This window comes from Haemaphysalis longicornis, unplaced genomic scaffold (assembly GCF_048455015.1).
Source record: "Haemaphysalis longicornis isolate Haplotype H1 unplaced genomic scaffold, Haemaphysalis longicornis Haplotype H1 scaffold_6, whole genome shotgun sequence".
Taxonomy (NCBI): Eukaryota; Metazoa; Arthropoda; class Arachnida; order Ixodida; family Ixodidae; genus Haemaphysalis; species Haemaphysalis longicornis.
The window spans coordinates 85,739,151-85,759,662 of record NW_027526407.1 but is presented as its reverse complement, the minus strand read 5'-3'; the positions used below and the strand labels follow the sequence as shown (position 1 = coordinate 85,759,662).

Here is a 20,512-nt window from a genome sequence, read left to right as displayed (position 1 = left end):
AAAGCGTTTATCGAAAGTGTTGATTTATTTATTTACTGCTTTATTTATTTATTTATTTATTTATTTATTTATTTATTTATTTATTTATTTATTTATTTATTTGTTGTTGGGTTGAACGCGCCGATGCAACGCCGACGACGAGGCGCGCCATAGTGGAGGGCTCCGGATTAATTTTCACCAACTGGGGATCTTTACGTGCGCCGAAATTTCGGACCCACGGACGTTTTCGCTTTTCGCTTCCATCAGAAAAGCGGCCGCCGCGGCCGGGTATCTAAACCGCGTCTGTGTGCTCTGCAGCGCAACGCCTTACCCACTCAGCCACCGCGGCGAGTTTACCTAAAGTGTTGAAGAGCTCCTTTAACTGTACCTGCAAAATGTTTTCTATGGTAGTGTGACGAGTACGTTGCGCCGACTGCCAATTGTTGCAGGTGGCATTTAGAGAAATTTCCTTCTGCCCATCTTTTATCTGCTAACAGAGCTGTTAGAAAGAAAGAATGGCTATAAAGACTAATTGGACGGCGTGTATAGGACGGCATTGGATAGGGAACCACCGGAGATACGAACTTGCTAATGGCCCTTCAGCGACTAGTGACAGCGATTGGGCTCTAGGAAAGATGATAGCCAAGTGAAGTCACAAGCAGCAGTAATGATCACTTGTAGAGAGAGAGAGAGAGAGAAAATGAAGTTTAATTCAATTGAGGCAAAGTTTCAGAGAGGCGTCCTCATTCGAGGGGGCCGAATCGACAGCCGTTTCCATCAAGAGCAACTGATCTTCCAGGCCGGAGCTGGCCATGGCTGTCTCCCAATTCTCTATGGAAACGTGGAGGTTGGATGGATCTACGGCACACTTGTCGCAGCCGCCTACTATGTGTATGAGGTTCCCAGGCTCTCCACAGAAGCAGCGAAATGCAGAGAGTTGTGTCCCGCCAAAGAGATGAAGTCTGGTGTTGTGGGGGAAGGTGTGTGCCCACAGGGTGCGGAGTAATCTTTCCTGGTTAATCGGTAGTGATTTGTGCGGGGAGGAATACGTTCTACGGAAGAGGCCATAGTGCTGAGTAACTTCCTAATCTGTGACTGCAGGATGTATGCACTCGGGCCGAGCTTCATCAGCGCTGGCTAAGCGAGTCAAATCTCGACCCACGAGGTTGGTGATCTTGTTTGCCGGGGATGCCAGTATGAGCTGGTGCCCATACATGCCCGGCTGGTCTCCTTGGTGGTCTCTGATTGATCATCGGAAGTTTTGTAACATGCAATCGACCGTTGGCAAAGTTGGGCCACGCCTGCTAAGAGTCTGTTATGAGAGTTTTGTCGCCGCTTTGGCTAAGCGCACGTGCTATCGCCGCTTCCTCAGCTTAGAGGGGGCTGTGTTCGGGGGTTGAGATGCTACACCTGTGGGAGGCTGCAGAACGGTAACACAAAGAGAAGGTATTGAAGAATGCTATCGGGCGTCTCCTGCATCAAACCAGTTGATCGTTCCTCCCTTTTTTTCTCGCAGTTTAGTTTCTTTCCAACTGTCTCCCCTCATATATACACACGATTTGAAAACCCTTTGATGAATATAAAATATGCATTAGGCAATTAGTTATTAACTTTAGTGCGAGATGTCAATTTTAATATAGCAACAACATAATGGCGCAATACGTACGGGCATTAAGAAGACGTTTTATAGCAATCAGGTGGTCGTCACATAACTTTGCGGCTACTTTGTGCGTGACAAAATTTTCTGATTGGTCGAGAAGGAGAACGCTGCAAAATTTCCAAATGCCAAGGACCCCAAAGATATCTTGTATTGTCCGACCGTCGCATCCGCCTTAACTGACCCGCTAATTCCTTTAATCCAAATTAATCAACACATCAGTCCCCCTAATTCCCATTAGCTCATTCACTCACCTAACTGATTCACCCCAGTCTACCCGCTAACCCGCACTAATCGACGTCAATCCATCCGCCTCTTAAGTGTAAGGTTGAGCAGATTCAAGATAACATGAAAATGCTATCAAATATACTTTAAAAGTGGAAATTAGGATTCTCCATTTTTTTATATCTCATGTTCTCTTAGAGCAGTAACCAAAGGACACAACAGCACTGTATACAAGAAAAAGTGACGTTAATTTTGAGAACTGCGAGCGTTTGTGTCTCAGTGCTGTTTGTATATAACTGTTCATTCAAACTAGAATAAGTGGAAGATGCAGATTTATTGTTGATGGTGTCCCTGAAGGCCTTCACAAGCGGACAGGGATGCATGCGAATTAACAACACATTGAAAACTTTACACGATTTTAAACACAATATAGATAGAAACCATGAAGAATATTCCATGATATGTTGCCTCGTAATATGCGTTATCACTAGAGGCCGGATTTTTAGGCACTAAAAAAGCACCTTTTAGGCGCCAAAAATAGGCGGCAAAAACAACGTTTTAGGCACTAAAAAGAATAAAATAGGCGCAATAAATTTTTAGATAAATGCTAATCATTTCAAGTGAAGACGTGAGCGAACTGTAAGCACGACAGGAAATCCAAAAATGTCATTGCTATGAGGCCACAATGGCAGTAACAGTTCAATTCAATTCAATTCAATTTATTTTTCTCTCATAACAAGTTCTATACATTGACCTTAGACGTGGAATTGCCCCGTAATACCTCTGGGCTAATGGCGATCAATTGGCTTAATTTTACAAGCGCATTGCTTACATACATGTTCAGATGCGAAAGTCACTCAAGCGCCGCATATTGTGAAACAGGCAGGAGAAACAATACTTGAAATATGGTAATACTCATTTATAAAAGCGCAAAGTTATGTCTGCCTGACGCAAGCAAATAAAGCAAGCAAATAATAAATGCTAGATAGACAAGGTTTGTTAAGAAATTAACATTACGTACAAACTTTAGCAATTTTCTACAGGTACCTTAATTATACAGGCAAGACCTTTCAACACTGCCAAATACACATACGCTCATTCGAAATATAAATATAAGGGATTGTGTTTGGACAGAACGCGGAACCTAGTTTAAGAATCACTATGAAAATTATAGAAACAATAGGTAACTACCAGCATCTCCAGATTTCCGGGTTCAAAATTGTGCCTCTTGTCGCTGAGAATGAGTTTGTACGCGGAGAACGAACGCTCGACGCCGACAGATGTGATTGGTGCGTACTTATACTTGGGAAGATTCGATGGGTTAATTGACACTGGGATCCTACAGTGCTCCCCAGCAAGGACTTCTGAAGCTTCTTTAAGGACAGAAAACCTCTTGTTTTTGTCCAAGACCGCATGCAGCTTCGCACGTGCCTTTTCGGCGACAGGTCCTTCGGGAATGGTGGCGATTCTTTCCTGTACGTGGAGAATTAGCGCAATGTTCGTAACAAGAGTTTCTCCCGCACTTTCAAGTTTTTTGATAGAATCCGCCAAGAACGTGAAGTTGGCGCAAAGGTACGCGAGGTCTCCTGGAAGGCTATTCACGGAAAGGAAAGCTTGAGCCTTTGTGACTGCAACACTCTCGTCAATTGGAAGGCCGTTGATCACGGCCTTGGTGTCCGAAAAGTAGCAGTTGTAGTACTCAACAGCTTCTAGCCACGTTCCCCATCGTGTGACGACGGGTTCTGACGGAAGGGGCACATCAGGCAGCATCTCCTTGAAGACGCGCACGCGAGAGGGTGCACTCTCTCGCAGTACTCGACGATTGCTTGATGCGATGGTTCCTTTAGAGAATCAACCCAATGGAAACACCAATGGAACCACCCAGATGCGTTGCATCACACCAGGGTTCCCGTGAGGGGAGGTGGGCGTAATTTTTCCCCATCACTTTCTTTGCCCCTGACGGTATCATAGTTCCCCTGGGGAGTAGAGTTGTGCGTCCACCGCCAAGTCCTGCGGGAAAGCCACCCGTAAACCATGCAGAAGCCGCCGCTCGGGTTGCACCGGCGCAAAGGGAGGGGGAGTCAGTAGTATTAACTCTATGGGGGGGAGTGTTAAAAAGAGGACCAGGTTCAAACCCATAGAATTCAGAACAGTAAATATATCCAGGTAGAATAAATAAAGGTATCAAATTGCACTCGAAAGCGAAACTTGACGCTACATATAGTGCTGATTTAGGCGCCAATTTGAGAAAAAAGGCATTTATAGGCATTTATCGGAGTTTAGGCACCAACACCCAAAATAGGCATTTATAGGCACTATAAAACCACCATAAAAGCGATCCTTGACCTCCAATTCGTGCTCATATATCGAAATGGGGCGATCGGAACGCAAGGAAAAAAATAGGCATTTGCCTAAAATCCGGTCTCTAGTTATCACTTAAGTTATGCTAAATGTAAAAGATTATTGGGAGAGATGGGCAGCACCTAACGCAAACTGATAGTATATACGGACAACTTTAAATTAAATTGAGGGCAATAATTAGAAGAGAACATGATGGGTCTTGGGAACTGCCGACTACGCAAAATATTTCATGGTTCTGTCTGGCGAGTGGCAAAATATCTTCAGACGCAAGGTAGGGTACCGAAATGGAAAACTGGAAATCACATTTTTGAGGCCCCGGAACCGGTTCGGAACGGTTCCTTCGATTCGTTCCGGTTCGGGTTCAGTTCCAAAATGGCGGAAAAAATACGGTTCCGGTTCAGTTCCGGTTCCGGGCAAAAATTCGGGTTCGGTTCCGGTTTTCGGTTCGGTTCCGGTTCCGGTTCGACACCCTGTTGCGTACTCATTTATCCTGTCTGATGAAGAAACCCGCGAAATATGAAACATAGCACGTGATGGCGCTTCCGCGCGCATCGTATAGCAACGCCCTCGAACAGGCTGCCTCTGAGTTACCCAGAATTAAATAAAAAAAATCACAAATCGCGACCGAGTTTGTGACTTATCTCCGACACGCACCCTGCAGCACTTCCAGTTGCTGCTCCTTCTATGCATACCCTTATCAATGTGATACGCTGTCTTTTGGGACGTGTCACGGGCAACGCAGTTTCTTTAATAAATCACCTTATGCGAGGATGCTGGTTTGTGATGCGCGTGGGAACTCCGTCACGGGGTATTCTTCATATTATGCGGGGTTTCTTTATCAGTCAGAATGAATAAGCGCGCAATTTGTTCGTCGCTGAAAATACCGGTGTTATATTCCTTTCGCGGGTACCAACAAATGCTTGATTGACACTTCAATGATTAGTGCAGTACTTCTGGATTTAGAAAATTCATCATCACTAATATTTAAAACCTCATTAGCGAAAAAATTACTGGCTGCCATTCCCCTGAACAACAACCATTATGCGCTTGTGTTCAAGTAATGCCATTGCCCTTTTTTATAATCATGGTGATACTAGCTGGGAGTCATATCCTGTATAAACATTTTAAACTGGTAACTAAAATCTTCATCCGAGTTCCGTGGGCGCTTAAAAAGTCCCAATACACTCGTCCGCCGCTCTGATGGTCTTTTTAGTATTTTTTATAAGAATACAATAACTCAAATATCTTCTGATGTCGCAGACGCATATTTATGTGGAAGACTGGCAGTAGGATAGCCAGCAGTAGCTGTTCCTTCAAGTACTGACACAAAATGACTCAGCTGCAGCGGTTCATTGGGATGATGATGACGACGACGACGACGACGACGACGATGATGATAATGATGATGTTAGTGTGCCTCGACGATTCCGCCATACTAGCTACGTCATTGCAGTACATTTTGTACTGCTCCCCAGTAGCCTGGAGAGAACAGACAATATAGTTTGTGACCTCGCTGATGATAGATTACATAGCGTCCCAGGACCGTGCAACTCAGGAGTCAGAACTCGAAGAAAATGAAGCCTCTTCACACTTGCGAAACGAAACCAGTGCTGCGGCTGCAATTACTCGCATTAGTTATGGCACAGTTGAGTCATTAACAAGGTTAGGTACATCTTTCCGCTTATGAGCAATGGCGAAAAGGATATAGCTGGAAGAGAAAGGGAGGAGAGATGGGGAACAGCATTTGAAGAGGAGTGTGTTTGTTGAGAGGGTGGGGATGGAGTGGTAGGAATCCATGAGTAGTCTGAGGAAAGACAGTAGTAGAAACCGAGAGTAATACAACTCCAGAGGAAGTGATGGGAAGGGGACAAGGGATGAAGGAGAGAGAGAGAGAGAACTACATTTTTGACCTGTTGTTTGTAAGAAGGGGAAGGAATTGAGAAGGGAAAAGCGTAGGCTGGGAAAGAGTGGCAGGTGGGAAGGCGGGGCAGTCGTCAGAAATTTAGGGGGCAGTGTAGGAAGCCATGGACTGGTAGGAAGCCATGTGTAGACTGAGGAAAGACAGTAGTAGAAAGCGAGAGAAGTACAACGCGAGAGGAGGTGATGGGAAGGGGAGAAGGAATGAGAGGGACAGAGAGAGAGAGAGCTCTATTTTTGTGGGGTTGTTTGTGAGAAGGGGGAGGATTTCAGGAGAGGATTACCGTGGGCTGTGAAGGAATGGCGGGAGAGAAGGTGGGGCGGACGTTAGGAATTTAGGAGGCAGTTTAAGAGGGCAGGACGGGATAGTACAGGTGGCTAGAGGTCCGCAGAGGGTAGGGAGGCCGATAGAGGGACCCTAAAAGAGGGAGGAAAAAAAAGTAATGTATGAACACAAGGCCAGTTTAGTAACAGGGGGCGACAGTAGCAGCTTTGTTGTCATTCGACATCATTTGCAGTGCAGGAACGAGATATAGGGCAATACTTTTAAAGCAAAGCGTTACTAACGTCGTCGAGCCTTTGCGCCGTCGTGAAGAATGTGACCTTTGTTTGACCGCTGCTGCACGCAGGCTTGGCAACGCAACACGTGACTCGCCATGCCGAACACCGAAGCAGTAGCCGCCGCCGCCGGCGAAGGCTTGGCGCATGCGCTCTCCGCAATTGGGTCGCCGCCTGATTACGTGACTCGCCGCGTGACCGGCGAAGACCACCGCGTTCGCCATGGGTCAGAGTGAGTTGTGGCCATCTTCTGTGAGCGTAGCGAGGGGACGGAAGTCTTTGAGCTGTCACCCTCAAGCTGCTTCGGAACACCCCGAGGATGTCTCTCGGCGAGCTTCATTACTGGACAGTGACCAAAATGCCAAGCGGGCGAAGATCGAGTCGGAGACTGAGGAAGAACGATCCCTCCGGTTCTCAAAACGCCGGAAGCGGGCAAAAATAGTAGGCAAAGGCACGCTGAATATTAGACAGCCCCAACGGCCGTGGTCGAGGAAGTGAACAAGGGGTCGGTATCAAAAGTTCACCAAGTTAAACCAAGGCTTCACCAGTCTAAACTAAGCTTTCGCTTTGCATATCCAATGATAGCTGAGCTAAACCGCAGACTTTTTTTATGGCGAAAGCCATATTGCCATTGTCAAGCGGGATTCACCCCACGTGAGAGTTTGATCTTGAAGGAACACCTTCCCGCTACGGCTGCTCTCGCTCTCCGCCTCCGCGCAAGGGAGGCGGAGATCGAGAGCAGCCGTAGCGGGAAGGAGGGACCGGGAATTTGGTCCATCTCTTCCGAAGTTGTGTAGTCTGCATCGTCCCACTGTCGAAAATGGCAAGCGGAGTCCGACAATCCTGCAGGTGTCACTCGGCTTGATAATGAGTTAAAACAGAATCGAGAGAACTAGTGCTCAAGCCGGCAGGCTGAAACCAGTGGAGAACGGGAACTACGCCCAGGTAAGGCGGTGGGAAGTGGAAGCAGAAGACGAGAGCGAGGAGCTTTAGAAGGGGAAATGAACGTTTTGCCTTCTACTTAGATGATCTATTCGGAAACTGACGAAGCAACGGTAGTCAGTGCTCGCAGTACGGAAGGTTCGATTAGCCATATCGTTGTGCTGGCAGAGCAGTGCTTCGGCAGCTTTCGACTGCATAATTGGCCTGGTTGGGCTAAGCCGCAGTCATTTCATTACGTGGGCGTTTTCACACTCCTTTGTGCTGGTAAGAGAGGATGGTGATGCATTAGCGGTGGTTACTTTCAAGCGACTGATGTTTATCTTGCTACTGCTTAGAAAATTATTCCGCAGCCTATAGAGATGACGTCATTAGACCTTTGTAAGCCTAAAGAAATTTAACTCCGCCACTTACTTCACACACTTTTCGCAAACATATCACCTTTAAGCTTTTCGTCAGCACGCTGGTGAACACAACAGAACAAAATTCTAACAAAACAAGCGTAAATGGATATTAACGATGACAGGCTCTGTATGCGAGTCAACTGCTTAGACGATTCCAGGTTCATCATCGGTCACTCTTGTCCATCAATTCAGTTGGTAGGGCCGGAAACATACCCATTCGAAGGCGCGGTGTGTGACCCTCAATTAGACATTAATGCTTCTTCAATCCCATTTAGTCAGCTTGAACATTCCCGGAATGTTTTTCTTCGTCCAGTAACCTCACCTATAGTGTTTTTAAGAAGTGCTTGCACTACAAGTGGAATCACTGTGTCGTTCCTGTAGACACTAGACTAGCATTATCCGTCTCTAAATGAGACAACATCTATGCGATGTGCTTTCTGCACTGCACGTTTTGGACACTCTATGTGGTGCAGTTACAGTTTTAACAAGCCTCTCACATTCTCGTACACAGATAGGCACTCCATCTAGAGCATGAATCATCACAGAAAGTTAGTTTGATGCTGCGAGCTCAAAGCACCCTGTTTCTTTTTAACGAAGTGATACTAACAAATGTCGTGTTTTCCATTGTCACACTGTTCCTTGCCGAAGACGCACACAATGAAGGCCCACACTTCACAACGCGTCTGTAAAATATTTTATTTCTCCCTCGGCAGAAGTTAAACGTTTTAAATGTGAAAACTTCGTTGTAGTGTTCACTCTTTCTCAAATCTAAACAAGAACTGGTGACACGAAGATGTCGTCTCTCTTGCCTAACTTAAAAATGAATGCGCCAGGGAAGCTAAATCACACTGCCTTACAGCATTCAATGAAACAATGACAGAAACACTTTTATTCACACGGGGATTGTCACAAGAGTGTCTAGGTTTGCGCCACTGACGTGTTGGAGAAGTTCTACAATGCGTAAAACGGGCTTCCAAAGCTGGGGACTTTATTGGCACAGTCTGCGAACTTCTCGCTGTCGTGACGACCTGGAAATTTCTTTCACGTCGATTGTCCAACATGCTCGAAGGCTCGAAAGAAAGCAGTCACTGCGCCTTCGACGTGGTGCTCACGGCGCTGCTCATGGCGTTGCTCATGGCGCTGTTCATAGCGGCGAGGTTCGCACGAGCCCTGGAGCGCGGCTGGAACGCGTTGATGAGCACACTGTCCACCATTTCCACGGGGAGGATTTCGAAGAGGCTACAGAGCGCTACGTCCGTGCTGCCGCAGCGGTATCGGGCCTTGGGAACCGGGTCGGTCAGTGCACTGGCATAAAGAGAAAAAAAACAGAAAACATTGAATCAGCCCTCCGTCTAATCACAACGATGGTTGAAACACGAGGCTTGCTTGCATACAATATAAATGCTGAGTGCTAAATTCAAAGCAGGAATGGATGTACCGGAGTGACCTCTAAGGGTACTACCTAATTGGTAAGTTGAATGAAGACACGTGTTATAGAGATTGGTACGTTGAATGAAGACACGTGTTATAGAGATTGCCTCTGGTGAATTCACTAGTTTTCGTTACTGGCGCGTCCCCACTTGATTCGACATCTTTACATTTGCACAGTATGGCCTTGTGATAGCTTTGGTAGACGGTTTGAGGTTCGGCCATCGTGGCGGCACACAGCCTGTTTGCAATCGTGAGATCTAAGCAGGAGCGGTTCTCCATTCAAGTACCACTTCTCTAAAATACGCTGAAACCTGGTCGGAATTGTGGTCGGGTAGATGTCGGTTTCATGATGTGGGGGACCCAGATTCTATTACGACAACGGGAAGCCTTTTCGTCCTTTGGCCACTGTGCAAAATTGGCTACTTTTTGGTGCATTTTGCCCTGCGCCGGACGCCATCGATGAGTGATAGAAAGTTTCGCTTTAGAATATTTATCCTCTTTGTTCCCCGTATCCCTCTTTGTCCCGGTAACACATAGTCAGCTGAAAAAATTGCGTCAGCTCTGCACAATAGAGCTTCTAGCCTTAGACCAGCCGGTGGGACACAAGCCATTGGGTCAGTGCAATATTCAGGACGACTGCGACTGTTCAGATATGACATTGCCATACCAATCATGAGCTTTTGCGTCGGGAATTTGAAAGCCTAGTTAACAGTCTGTCTTTTGAAGTTTTTCTTTCAGGTATGGGTGACAAGAAAATAGTGGTAATGGTGTTACAGGTGATACCATTATTGACGCTCTGGATTATGCACACTACACTGCTGACATCATGATATATTTTGCATAAAGATTGGCATTCCGTTATATTCGGCACTGTTGCTGGCTGTGGCACTGGAGTGCCGACATAGTAGCAAGGTGTGCAATGAGAGAGGTGACGAAAACGACTACGTACTAAGGTTGCGCCTTCGCATGTTTATTGTTCTAAGCTGATTTTAAAACCGTGGTCCTAGTGGTATGCTACAAGTTGGGCAGTGATATATTACTACGGCCAGCTTTTCATTTTCCCGTAATCTCCCTGTCTACCACGGACAAGCCACTACGAGAGGAAAAGCCGAAGCCAGAAAGACGCACCAATGCACAGCCTTGGAGACATCGTTGAGGTTGATGTGCATGTACTTCTGCATACGCTTTGGAATCAGGTTTTTGAAGGTGTCCAGGTACGCTTGCCCGTATTCTTCCTTCATGGCAGGATTCATCCTGTTGATGACTTCGTTGATGCCGATCTTCACATTTTCCGGGTCAGTAATTCTAGTCCTGGATACGGCAATTTTTGTACAATGAGTGGATGGGGAAGAAAGCTTTTAGGTATCTGCAAATTTTCCTGGGACACTTTAAACTTGCTACTTGCGCAGTCAATGTCAAAACCCCGGTTGCAAGCATTTGCAGGTTTTGATGCACGATACTTATTATATACAAAAAACAGAATTCCGATAAGTGAGGCTTAAGGCTATTTCATACCAGAAGCACAAAAAGTCGATTGACCCATTTACATTGCATTGTAAACCACCGAATCCCATAGTTTACATCATCATACAGTTTATTCCTAGCAAAGTAGTCATGCTTCGTGATTTATCCGCCACAAATTGCCAACATACTTTTGTGAGCGAAAACCACATGTCGCTGTATTCCCCGCTTGAATGTGCGGGAGCAGATGGTAAAGACAGAATAATTAGCGACTTCTAAGTTCCGCTACGTACCAGGACAATACTGTGAAAAAAAAAAACAATTATGGGAGCCGGAAACTCGTCTGCCAGCATATTTTTTTTTGCATCCGTAATGATGTTTTTTCCTGTAGCGACAGTAGGGTTTCGCCGACACATGGATGATTAATGCAAGTGGTCAAATTATATACGTCGATAACTTTACAGAACCACACGCAAAAAGCAAGCGCAACATGCGTTCGGTAATACAAGTCGCCAAGCGCTCTAAGAGCCCCACGATATTGGGATTAAAACGAAAAAACGAAAGGCTTTCAGAAAAAGGTTGTCAGTGGTACAGCATTAGCGCAACAGGTTCTGTAAACTGTGAGAGCACCTTTGGGCAGCGTGACAATATGGCACAGTAAGTGTATGTGCAGCCTCAACAGTTCACTATAAATAAAACCGTATAAATAACAATGTAACCGTAAATCACACTCCCTTGTGGGTATGTTAACAAACGATAAGTATAAATACAAACACCATGAGAGATACAAGGGAGTTGGAAAGACAAAAACGACAGAAGAGTTTTTGGCGTCCCTTCTGAATTTTTGTGTGTATCACGTTGCATTCGAGCCCATCTTTCACCTTTTTTTATAGAGGAATGCTTGCGTCAATCCGGCTAGCGGAAATAATGCACGCATTGTGAACGTATATTTGAATTTTCTAGCTTTATTATCCACGTTCATCATCGTCTAGTCTCAACTCTTCATTATCATCATCGTTCCGCAGTCGCGAACGGTCATCCCCAATGTGTGATTGGTTCGTTCTGGCTGGGCTGCCGGTAGCTGAATAAACGCCGTCTACCAAGCCTCCCTGTGTAAACTCTCAGTATGAATGGCGAAAATAAACGGTTGCCCTTATAAAATTAATTTCCCGAAGTCTCTATGAAATCTCCTGCTTCGTACAAGAAATCGCCATTCTTCCGTCCAAGAAAACGGAAACTTGTACGCAAAGTTGGTTAGCAAAAAGTTATTTCAAGTTTATTTAAAAGGTACGTTCTAGTAGCTGCTTAAATCTGTCTCGGGATCATATCCTACACACCTATAAACAAACGGCAAACGTTGCTTTGGCACAGGTAGAAGAACCTAGGCATCAGTTCAAAACGGCCCAATGCTTGACTGGAGAATACGAGGTCCTCACTTGTAGAGCATGGGTTCCACCGTGCACACATTCACCTGCCACTTGTGGAGCTCTCGGCGGAGTCCGTCTGCCAAAGAGCACAGGGCTGCCGACGCAGCGCACGGGCCTACAGACCCTGGGATGGACAGTCGGCCTGCAAAAGTCCGCGGTAATTGTTGATTGCGTGTTCATGTGAATGCTTAAGGGGTCCATGAAGACAAAAAGCAAGCTAGTTCTAGTTGAAAGATATCGTGTTTTATAGTGCCCCCAGCGCTAGTCCGGATACAAACGATGTTTTATTCATGGTGAAATTAATCAATTTAGGTTAATATTTCGGTTTTCCCGCTAAATCATGCATTTTCGTGGTCTGCAATGACGTCACAGGAACCGACAGCTCTGCAGCCGATTGCGAAGACTTGTTTACTGTAGTGAACCTATATGGCGCCACCATACAGCGGCAAGTTTTTTCTGGCTTTGGTTTGTTTATGACCATATTTAAACCTGGCTTGTTTTTGTTCAGGGAGCAAATTATTCGTTTCGTGAAACATAGTCCTCGCTCGAGAAATATGGTCACGTAAGACGCCGTTGCTTGCGTCGATCGGCCACTGTCGTCTGACACAACCCCAAAGCCCACCAATACTGTGCAGCTATATCAAGCATTGTGCGCGCAGTACTAAAAGTAGTACGCATCGGTACTTCTATGTTTACGCATGCTTTCATAACTTCCACTGTTTCTCCAACCATTATTACTGCTATAAAAAGAATGTTCCCTAAATTTAAGCGCAAATACATCGTTCGGAAAGCTTTTAACCTCTGCCTAATTTTCGTTTGCTTTTGCCAGCCTCCGCCAATCGCAGAGCTGGCTGGTATCACATCAAAGGTTCTGTTGCGGGAAGTGAGCTAGCGGGTCGCGTGGCCATTTAATTTTTTAAAATTATACAGCTTATTTGAGAGAAGTTTATGTTAAAAGTGGTGTCAGTATGATTCTAACGAGGCAATCATTTGAATGAACCAAATTTCAAATTTGCATTTTATCTTCATGGCCCGTAAGTATGCACTTGGCATGATTGTTTTTGAAACCTAACAATCAAACTGTAACTTACTGTTTACCGTTACTTTAAAAGAACCACGAAGGCAACGTGCAACCATCCTTCATTCGAAAGATTAAGGCTCTCATACCGTGCTACGCGTTTGTTCGGCAGACAACATTACTGCCATAACTGAGGAATGTGTATTTAAGTGTGTGAATTTAGAATTACTCCAACCCCTGCTCGCATAATATGCGCGCAGGTAAAACAGGGATAGTCATGCCCCTGTGTCCCAAACACGGGCGCGAGTTGTTAGTAATTCTTTCGACTTCAAACCTTCTGCGCAGTTTCGAGAGCCTTGCGCTGCTGAGCACGAGGTCGCGGGTTCGATTCCCGGCCGCGGCGGCCGCTTTTCTGATGGAGGCGAAAAGCAAAAAAAAAAAAAACGCCCGTGTGTACGAGATTTCGGCGCACGATAAAGATCCCCAGGTGGTCAAAATTAATCCGGAGCCCTCCACTACGGCTCGCCTCATCGCCTGCGTTGCGTCGGCGCGTTAAACCCCACAATCAATCAATCAATCAATCAATCAATCAATCAATCAATCAATCAATCAATCAATCAATCAATCAATCAATCAATCAATCAATCAATCAATCAATCAATCAATCAATCAATCAATCAATCAGTTTCGAGAGCCACTCAATAGATGGGGCAGCGTCACTGAAGCTAGTGAGTCCACTTGCGGCGTCTGCTTCCGATTCATGTTGATTCACCTTGCAGTATTGCACTGAAGCCAGTTCGCGGTCGGCTTATCACCATAAAACAAGCTCTTTTTATTCGCAGCCCTATGAGCTCGAACTCTACTTCGAGAAACCCATGTCAACAACGATCTAACTCGGTCGGCCCCAGCCGATATTGCGTGAGAAATGCTCGAAAGTAGCTGTTGAGTCGTTACCACGGAGTGGTCGTTACCGTTCTGTTTCCTTAGAAATGTACTCGCTTGATTTGAAATTTGCCGCAAAATTGGCATCAGTGGTTTCGGACGTGCAACAAAGAAACAGTAGCGCTGGTGATTTTTATTACTGAGTACGTGAAATCTGCTGACACAAGTGTTACGTTCATAAACCATTGAACCTAACGTTCGAGACCATACTGGAGCGTCTATTTCCACCTCTTGCACGCGGACTCCTTCAGTGGCAAAAACTCGGCCGCACATCTGCTTCGCTGCAAATGTCGTCGAAACACGGCAGTTTTCGGCCGCCCCTTCTACGTAAGTCACCGCATCTTTCCGCTTGATGGGCATGTCTTCACGCTAACAGCTGGCTGGCACTTTATGACCACTGCCATGGTCACTAAAAACTCCCACCTCCCCTCGCGGGAACCCCTGTGTAGATGCGACGCATAGGGGGTTCACGTTGCGGCGTTGGACAACGGAGGAACAGCGCTGGAACGATGGAGCGGAGCGGCGCAGGCACCGCGTTTTATAGAGCGCATAACGGTGAGGGGACGCGCCGGCGCCAGTGCGTCTGCCGCGGCTATGACGCAACACAATCCACTTTAATTAAATCCAATCCAAATCCAAGCCAAGCCAAGCCAAGCCAAGCCAATCCATTTGAATCCAATCCAATGCCCCTCGCGAGAGAGGGTGAGCGGCGGAGAGTGCAGCTCACGCGGCGAGGAGAATGGGGGAGGAGCGGACGACAACGACGCCGACGCTGCATGGACGAGGCGAGTGAATGAGATGCAGTCGCATCTAACAGACGAAAAACCGCACGATTGGCGCGGTTCTTTCCAGCGCGCCGCCAAAGTGTCATGGTTGCGTCATCTGGCATGGGCCCTTGGAAACACGCAACTTTGCTTCACAGGGCCAATGCCAGGCAGCGGCACCATGTCCGCTGCGCAGGGTTTTTCTTTTCTCCGTTGCTGCGCGTTTCGCCTCCCGACTGTCATGGAGGAAGAAAATGTTTTTCCTCCATGCCGACGGTGCAGTGTACACGGACAGTGTACTACAATACAAAGCGTGTAGTGTGCCGCGCGGAGCAATAGGCTCAGGAACGATCGCCGGTGGCGCTGCACTCTCCCCTCCGCGGGAGTACGCGGTGGCTGCCGTCGCTTCGGCACGTGCTTTTTAAATGCAGAGCATTTCTTAGCCTCGCCTCTTCCTGCGTCGGACGGTGTCAACAGCTCCGCGTCCGCAGTAGGTGCGCCTCTCCTTCCCTCCTCTCTCTCAACAGCTGCTGGCGCGCGCATGCGTCGTAGTCAACCCGTTCGCTCCGTCGCGGTCTCGGCGTAACAGGTGCGTGATAGCAGCGCGGTGGGGCGTGGAAGGGCGCGCTCTGCTTGCGCATGCGCGCTCTCCCCCCCGTACTGCTCTCCCTCTACTGCGCGCGCTGCAAATATAGCGGCTAGCGGTCACTCGTGTTTAAGTCACTGCGTTGCTCCTTCCTTCCTTGGTTGACGCTCGTGCCCACGTTTACTCGTGTCTGCTACTCCAGCATCACGGAAGAAGCGATGGAAGCAACACTGCCTTCAATCAGTACTGAGGCCCCAATGCTCTGCATTTACTCGTGCTCCCCTCGCGGGAAGGCGCGGGAATTTTTTTTCGCTGCGCGCGTGCTGCATTTATCGCGCTACGGTGAGGTCCGGGTAAAATTTTCTTTTGACTCATGAAAGCATATACATTAGCACGTGTCCAGCAAGTTCGGTTTACACGTAGAGTAGCTACTGGGTCCATTTTTGCCGGTGCTTGTCTTGTCGTCTGCTAGAGACGCGTCGTTTGCTACGCGCCAGTCGAGCGGCCGAGTGCCCGGCGGTTTCACGGGATAAAGAGTGCTTTGTGGGCACCCTTGGCTGGTCTAACCACCTCAGTCATCGCGAAACGACTGCGTCTGGTGAACGGCTTTTCAAATCCCTAAGCAGACGCCCCCCGGCCCGCTCCTCCTCGTCTGGCAAGTGCGCGCGCAGCTCGCGCTGTCTCCCGCTCCGCCTGAGGCATCCTGCCTACTACTCACGAATGCGAACGAAGCGACCGCCGGCTGCGCGAGCCACTTAAGCCAGCACGTACAAAGGGCGGCCGGAACACTCCTCACTAGCCCGAAACGAAAAGATGAAGCTGAAAGCGAAGCAAACCCCCCATATTGTTGCATGGTCAGCTGCCACGACAGTAACAAGGCGAAAGAAGAGGATTCATTCGTTAAATTCTGCATATTCCCCGCGAAAGCGCACCAAAAGGATAGACGGTATACATCACTGCGGTTCGAAAGGTAAAATAAGTTGGCAGATTTTGTTTGTAGCTGTGTGCTTTCAGTTTACATTACCCGGCTTTGAAAATGCGAACTATAGTTCATTCCACAAGCTAGGTGCAGTACTGTGGAGGCTACATTGTTGTCAACAGCCCGCCCCCTCAGGGCGCCTTACTCACCGCGAAGGAAGCGACAAAAGGCGCCGGGGCCTTGCGGTTCCACTTGCCGAGAGGGGAGAAGGGAACGGCGAGTAAGGCACCATAAGTGGGCGCACTGTTGACAACAACGTAGCCTCAATAGTGCTGCATCTAGCTTGTGGTATGAACTATAGTGTTCTAACGAGTCCTCCCCTCTACACTTTTTTAATGCATGCTGCCAATGATTGTTTTCCGCTATAATAAATGAACTTCGGAGTTGTTTAGCTGGTGCCGTTGGATATCGTTCATATATAACACAATAGGTTGACATTTTGCATGGGTGAAAAAAAAAATAGTTTCTAGCGATTTACGTAGCTGTAATAGCTCTGGTCCGTCTTGTCATTGTGACTTGTGTTCTGGACGGGATTGCTGCGTTGTTCGTTTTTTTCCCCACATTTACAAATACTGGCAATTAAAAGAGGTATACACAAATTCTGTATATTAATAGTAATTAAAAGTTATACGCCACAAGCTGTTCTATTGTTTCCGCGAACTGTCACTCTAACCCATACTCGTACTCCAAGCGGGTGACAAACATTCCGAACAAAAATTCCTTCAAGGACAAGTAAAATGGAAATGCGGCGCTGTCAGCGCACCCCTTAATTAGCCTGTGCCTTTCTAAAGCGTTTTTATAAGCTGCAGCTGATTGTTTCAAGAGTAAGAAATAACCTAGTACCATAATCAATCACGTTTATCTTACATTTTGTGCAAGCCTCAGTGCTGCTGCAGTCCAGAAAACCCGGATGTCCGAAGCGCGAGCACGCGAAGGGAGTACGCGAAGAGAAAAATACTCTGTGACATGCTGAACAGCTGTTGCCTTGCAGACAAAAGGACAGCAGCCGGCGACCGCCGAGCAACGCGTTTCCCCCCTTAAAATCGTCGGGGCACTCTGCCGGTCGAGCGGCGGGTCCGTAGCAGACGACAAGACAAGCGTCGACAAAAATGAACTCAGTAACTACTCTACGTTTAAACCGAACTTGCTGGACACGTGCTGACGTGTATGGTTCCATAAGTCAAAAGAAAATTTTACCCAGCCCTCTTTCTAGCGCGAAAAATGCAGCACGCGCGCAGCGAAAAAAGCACGTGCCGAAGCGGCGGCAGCCACCGCGTGCTCCCGCGGAGGGGAGAGTGTAGCGCTGCCCTCGCGCGGCAAACTTTAGCTTCGCCTTCCTATGGTTGCCCCCACGCCATAGCTATGTCTTCCACCCGGCGCGCGCAGAGGGCGCTGCACCTACCAGGAGTTCTACCGGTGAAACGATGAAACACGAAAAGAACAGTGGAGAATCCAATACAACCAAGCTAACCTAAAAAGCGGAAAGGCAGATAGAAACGAATAAATGGAGAGGAAAAATGGAAGCTAATGCGTCGTAATAGATGAACCGGGCTGAGAAATCGGACATCAGAAAGCATCATTTCTACGATAACTTCCAGGGCAGTGCTTTGCTTTTTGAGGCTACAGAAGGTGTCTTGCGAACTAAGAGCTTTGTGGGGAAGTATACACAAAATAATGGGGTATGCGTGTCTGCGGAAAATAAACAGAAACTATGCGGCACATAGTGGTAGAATATGAGGGTATTCATCCAGATCTACATGAGGGAAGTTTTCGGCATTCAGAAGCCCTAGGATTTAAAGGCGCACTGACACGAAAATTTTATGTTACACTTTATTGCTTTTATCGATGCTTAATCGTCTGGCGAAACTGAAAGAGCACTTCGAATACTTCAGCGCCTGATAGTTAATTATTCTGGTGGACGAAAAGCAGAGAGGTGAATATTGCCTAGGACAGCTACCAACTAAAAAAGTGTTTTGTGCCTAATACGTTTTTATGCCTGCCATAACAGCGGTGCTAGTATTAAACAAGGAGTATAAAAAATAGGCATAGTAATTTTTTTGGTAAGATGACACGTCATCACCCCGTTACAAATGGGACACCCCTACCAATCAATCAATCAATCAATCAATCAATCAATCAATCAATCAATCAATCAATCAATCAATCAATCAATCAATCAATCAATCAATCAAGTAGGTGCTCAACGGCTCCACGTCGCGGCCTGCCGGGCAAGGAACGCGCAAAAAGTGCGCTTCCAGGCCGGGCATTCTCGTGTTGTGTTGCGACGTGGCTTTTTTTATCTGGACATCTTCAACATAACCCTGTCAGAAATGGGTGCAAACTTGCATGAAAGTAAATAAAATACTATAACCAAAGGCTTCATTCAAGGCGTTCCCCATGTTTCGTTGTCTCTTAGACACCTCCATCAGAATGTAGCGTTGACGCAAAGTAGTAGTCAAATAGGAAAGTTTTTTTTTAATGCGTAGCATTTTTGGCCGAGTACTCCCACAGCCAGGAGCGTGTAACACCCTGCATTTCCACAAAAATGCAGATTTCGCAAAAGTTTTAAGTATAATCGTCAGAATAACGTAAATGAAGATAATTTCTCGAACAAAATTTTGAAAACTGAAAAATAAAAAAAATATTTAAAATATTTACGAGAAATGGCGCACTGTTTAACGCCCTGCATTTCCACAATAAACCAGATTTCGCGAAAATTCTAAATGTAATCGTTAGAATAGCGTAAATTCAGATAATTTGTCGAATAAAATTTGGAAAACTAGGAAATATAAAACTATAAAAAAATTACGGAAAATGTCAAAACGTATACCACATGGCATATCCAGAATAATGCAGATTTCGCTAAAGTCCCACCTGTACTGACTATAATAGCGTAAATTTAGATAATCGGTCGAACCAAATTTTGAAAAAAAAAAAATAAAACAGTAAGAAAAATACAAAATAATTACGGAAAATCGGGAACAGTGTAACGCCCTGCAGATCCACAATAACGCAGTTTCCGCGAAAGTTCCAAACGTATTCCTTATGGTAAAATAATTTGATATAATTGGTTGGGCGAAGTTTTGAGAAACTTAAAAATAAGAAAAATATAAATAATTCCGGAAATCGGCAAAATGTATAACACATGCCGGGATTTCCGCAATATTGAACATTTCGCGAAAGTATCGCCACTAATCTTTATAAAAGCGTAATTGGAGCTAATTGGTCAGACACTATTTATAAAACAAAACCAAAAATATGACTGAAAAAAAAACTCATACTCAAGACAGGCGGCATTAGAATGCTACGCATTAGAAGATAATTCTCCGAATTTCTGCAGTTTTTTTTTTTTTTTTTTTGCTGGGGTGCGTTGGCGGTTTCCGACATAAATGGGGGTTAAGGTACGTAAATATCTGCTTTTCCTCCCGAGTAGTGTGCCATGACTCGATCGACGGGACCTTTTTGAAGTTATTCGTTTTTGTGTCAATCATTTGCACTTTCCCGAATTCGATACAGTGGTCCACTTTTTCGCGGTATTCGTCTAGTTTACTGTACTGAGTTCCCGAATCTTGGATGGCGTTGTCGTGCTGTCGGAGTAGTTCTGTAGTTCTGGGAAGTAGTTCTGGGAAGTTTCTGGTTTTACTGATGTAAATTGTTCGGGGAGCATCGCACTTGAAGAATTCTGTAAGCCGCTGGCACGTTGTTTTTTTAACTGGCGTTCTTTTGGGCATGAACGTTGTGCAGTAGTGCTCATGACATCTTAGTAAGGCCTATGGCGGAACGCTGAAAAGAAAAAAAGAGACACCACTTGCTTTGTGCCGGTATGCAACATTGGCTGGCGGTCCTGCAAGGAAACACACTCCG

At 46.3% G+C, this 20,512-nt stretch overlaps 1 protein-coding gene across 1 annotated transcript in view; it reads right to left on the bottom strand.

Annotated features, from left to right (window-relative positions):
• Window positions 1-9,016: 9,016 nt before the first annotated feature.
• The window catches only part of LOC144143111 (retinol dehydrogenase 5-like), a 32,381-nt gene continuing 20,885 nt past the window's right edge, over window positions 9,017-20,512 (bottom strand). The window contains exons 4-6 of the mRNA XM_077674917.1: window positions 12,369-12,501; window positions 10,600-10,782; window positions 9,017-9,345 (exon numbers count right to left, since the gene is read on the bottom strand). Coding sequence (XP_077531043.1) covers window positions 9,126-9,345; window positions 10,600-10,782; window positions 12,369-12,501 — 536 coding nt within the window. The 3' untranslated portion in view covers window positions 9,017-9,125. The remainder of the gene's footprint in view (window positions 9,346-10,599; window positions 10,783-12,368; window positions 12,502-20,512) is intronic.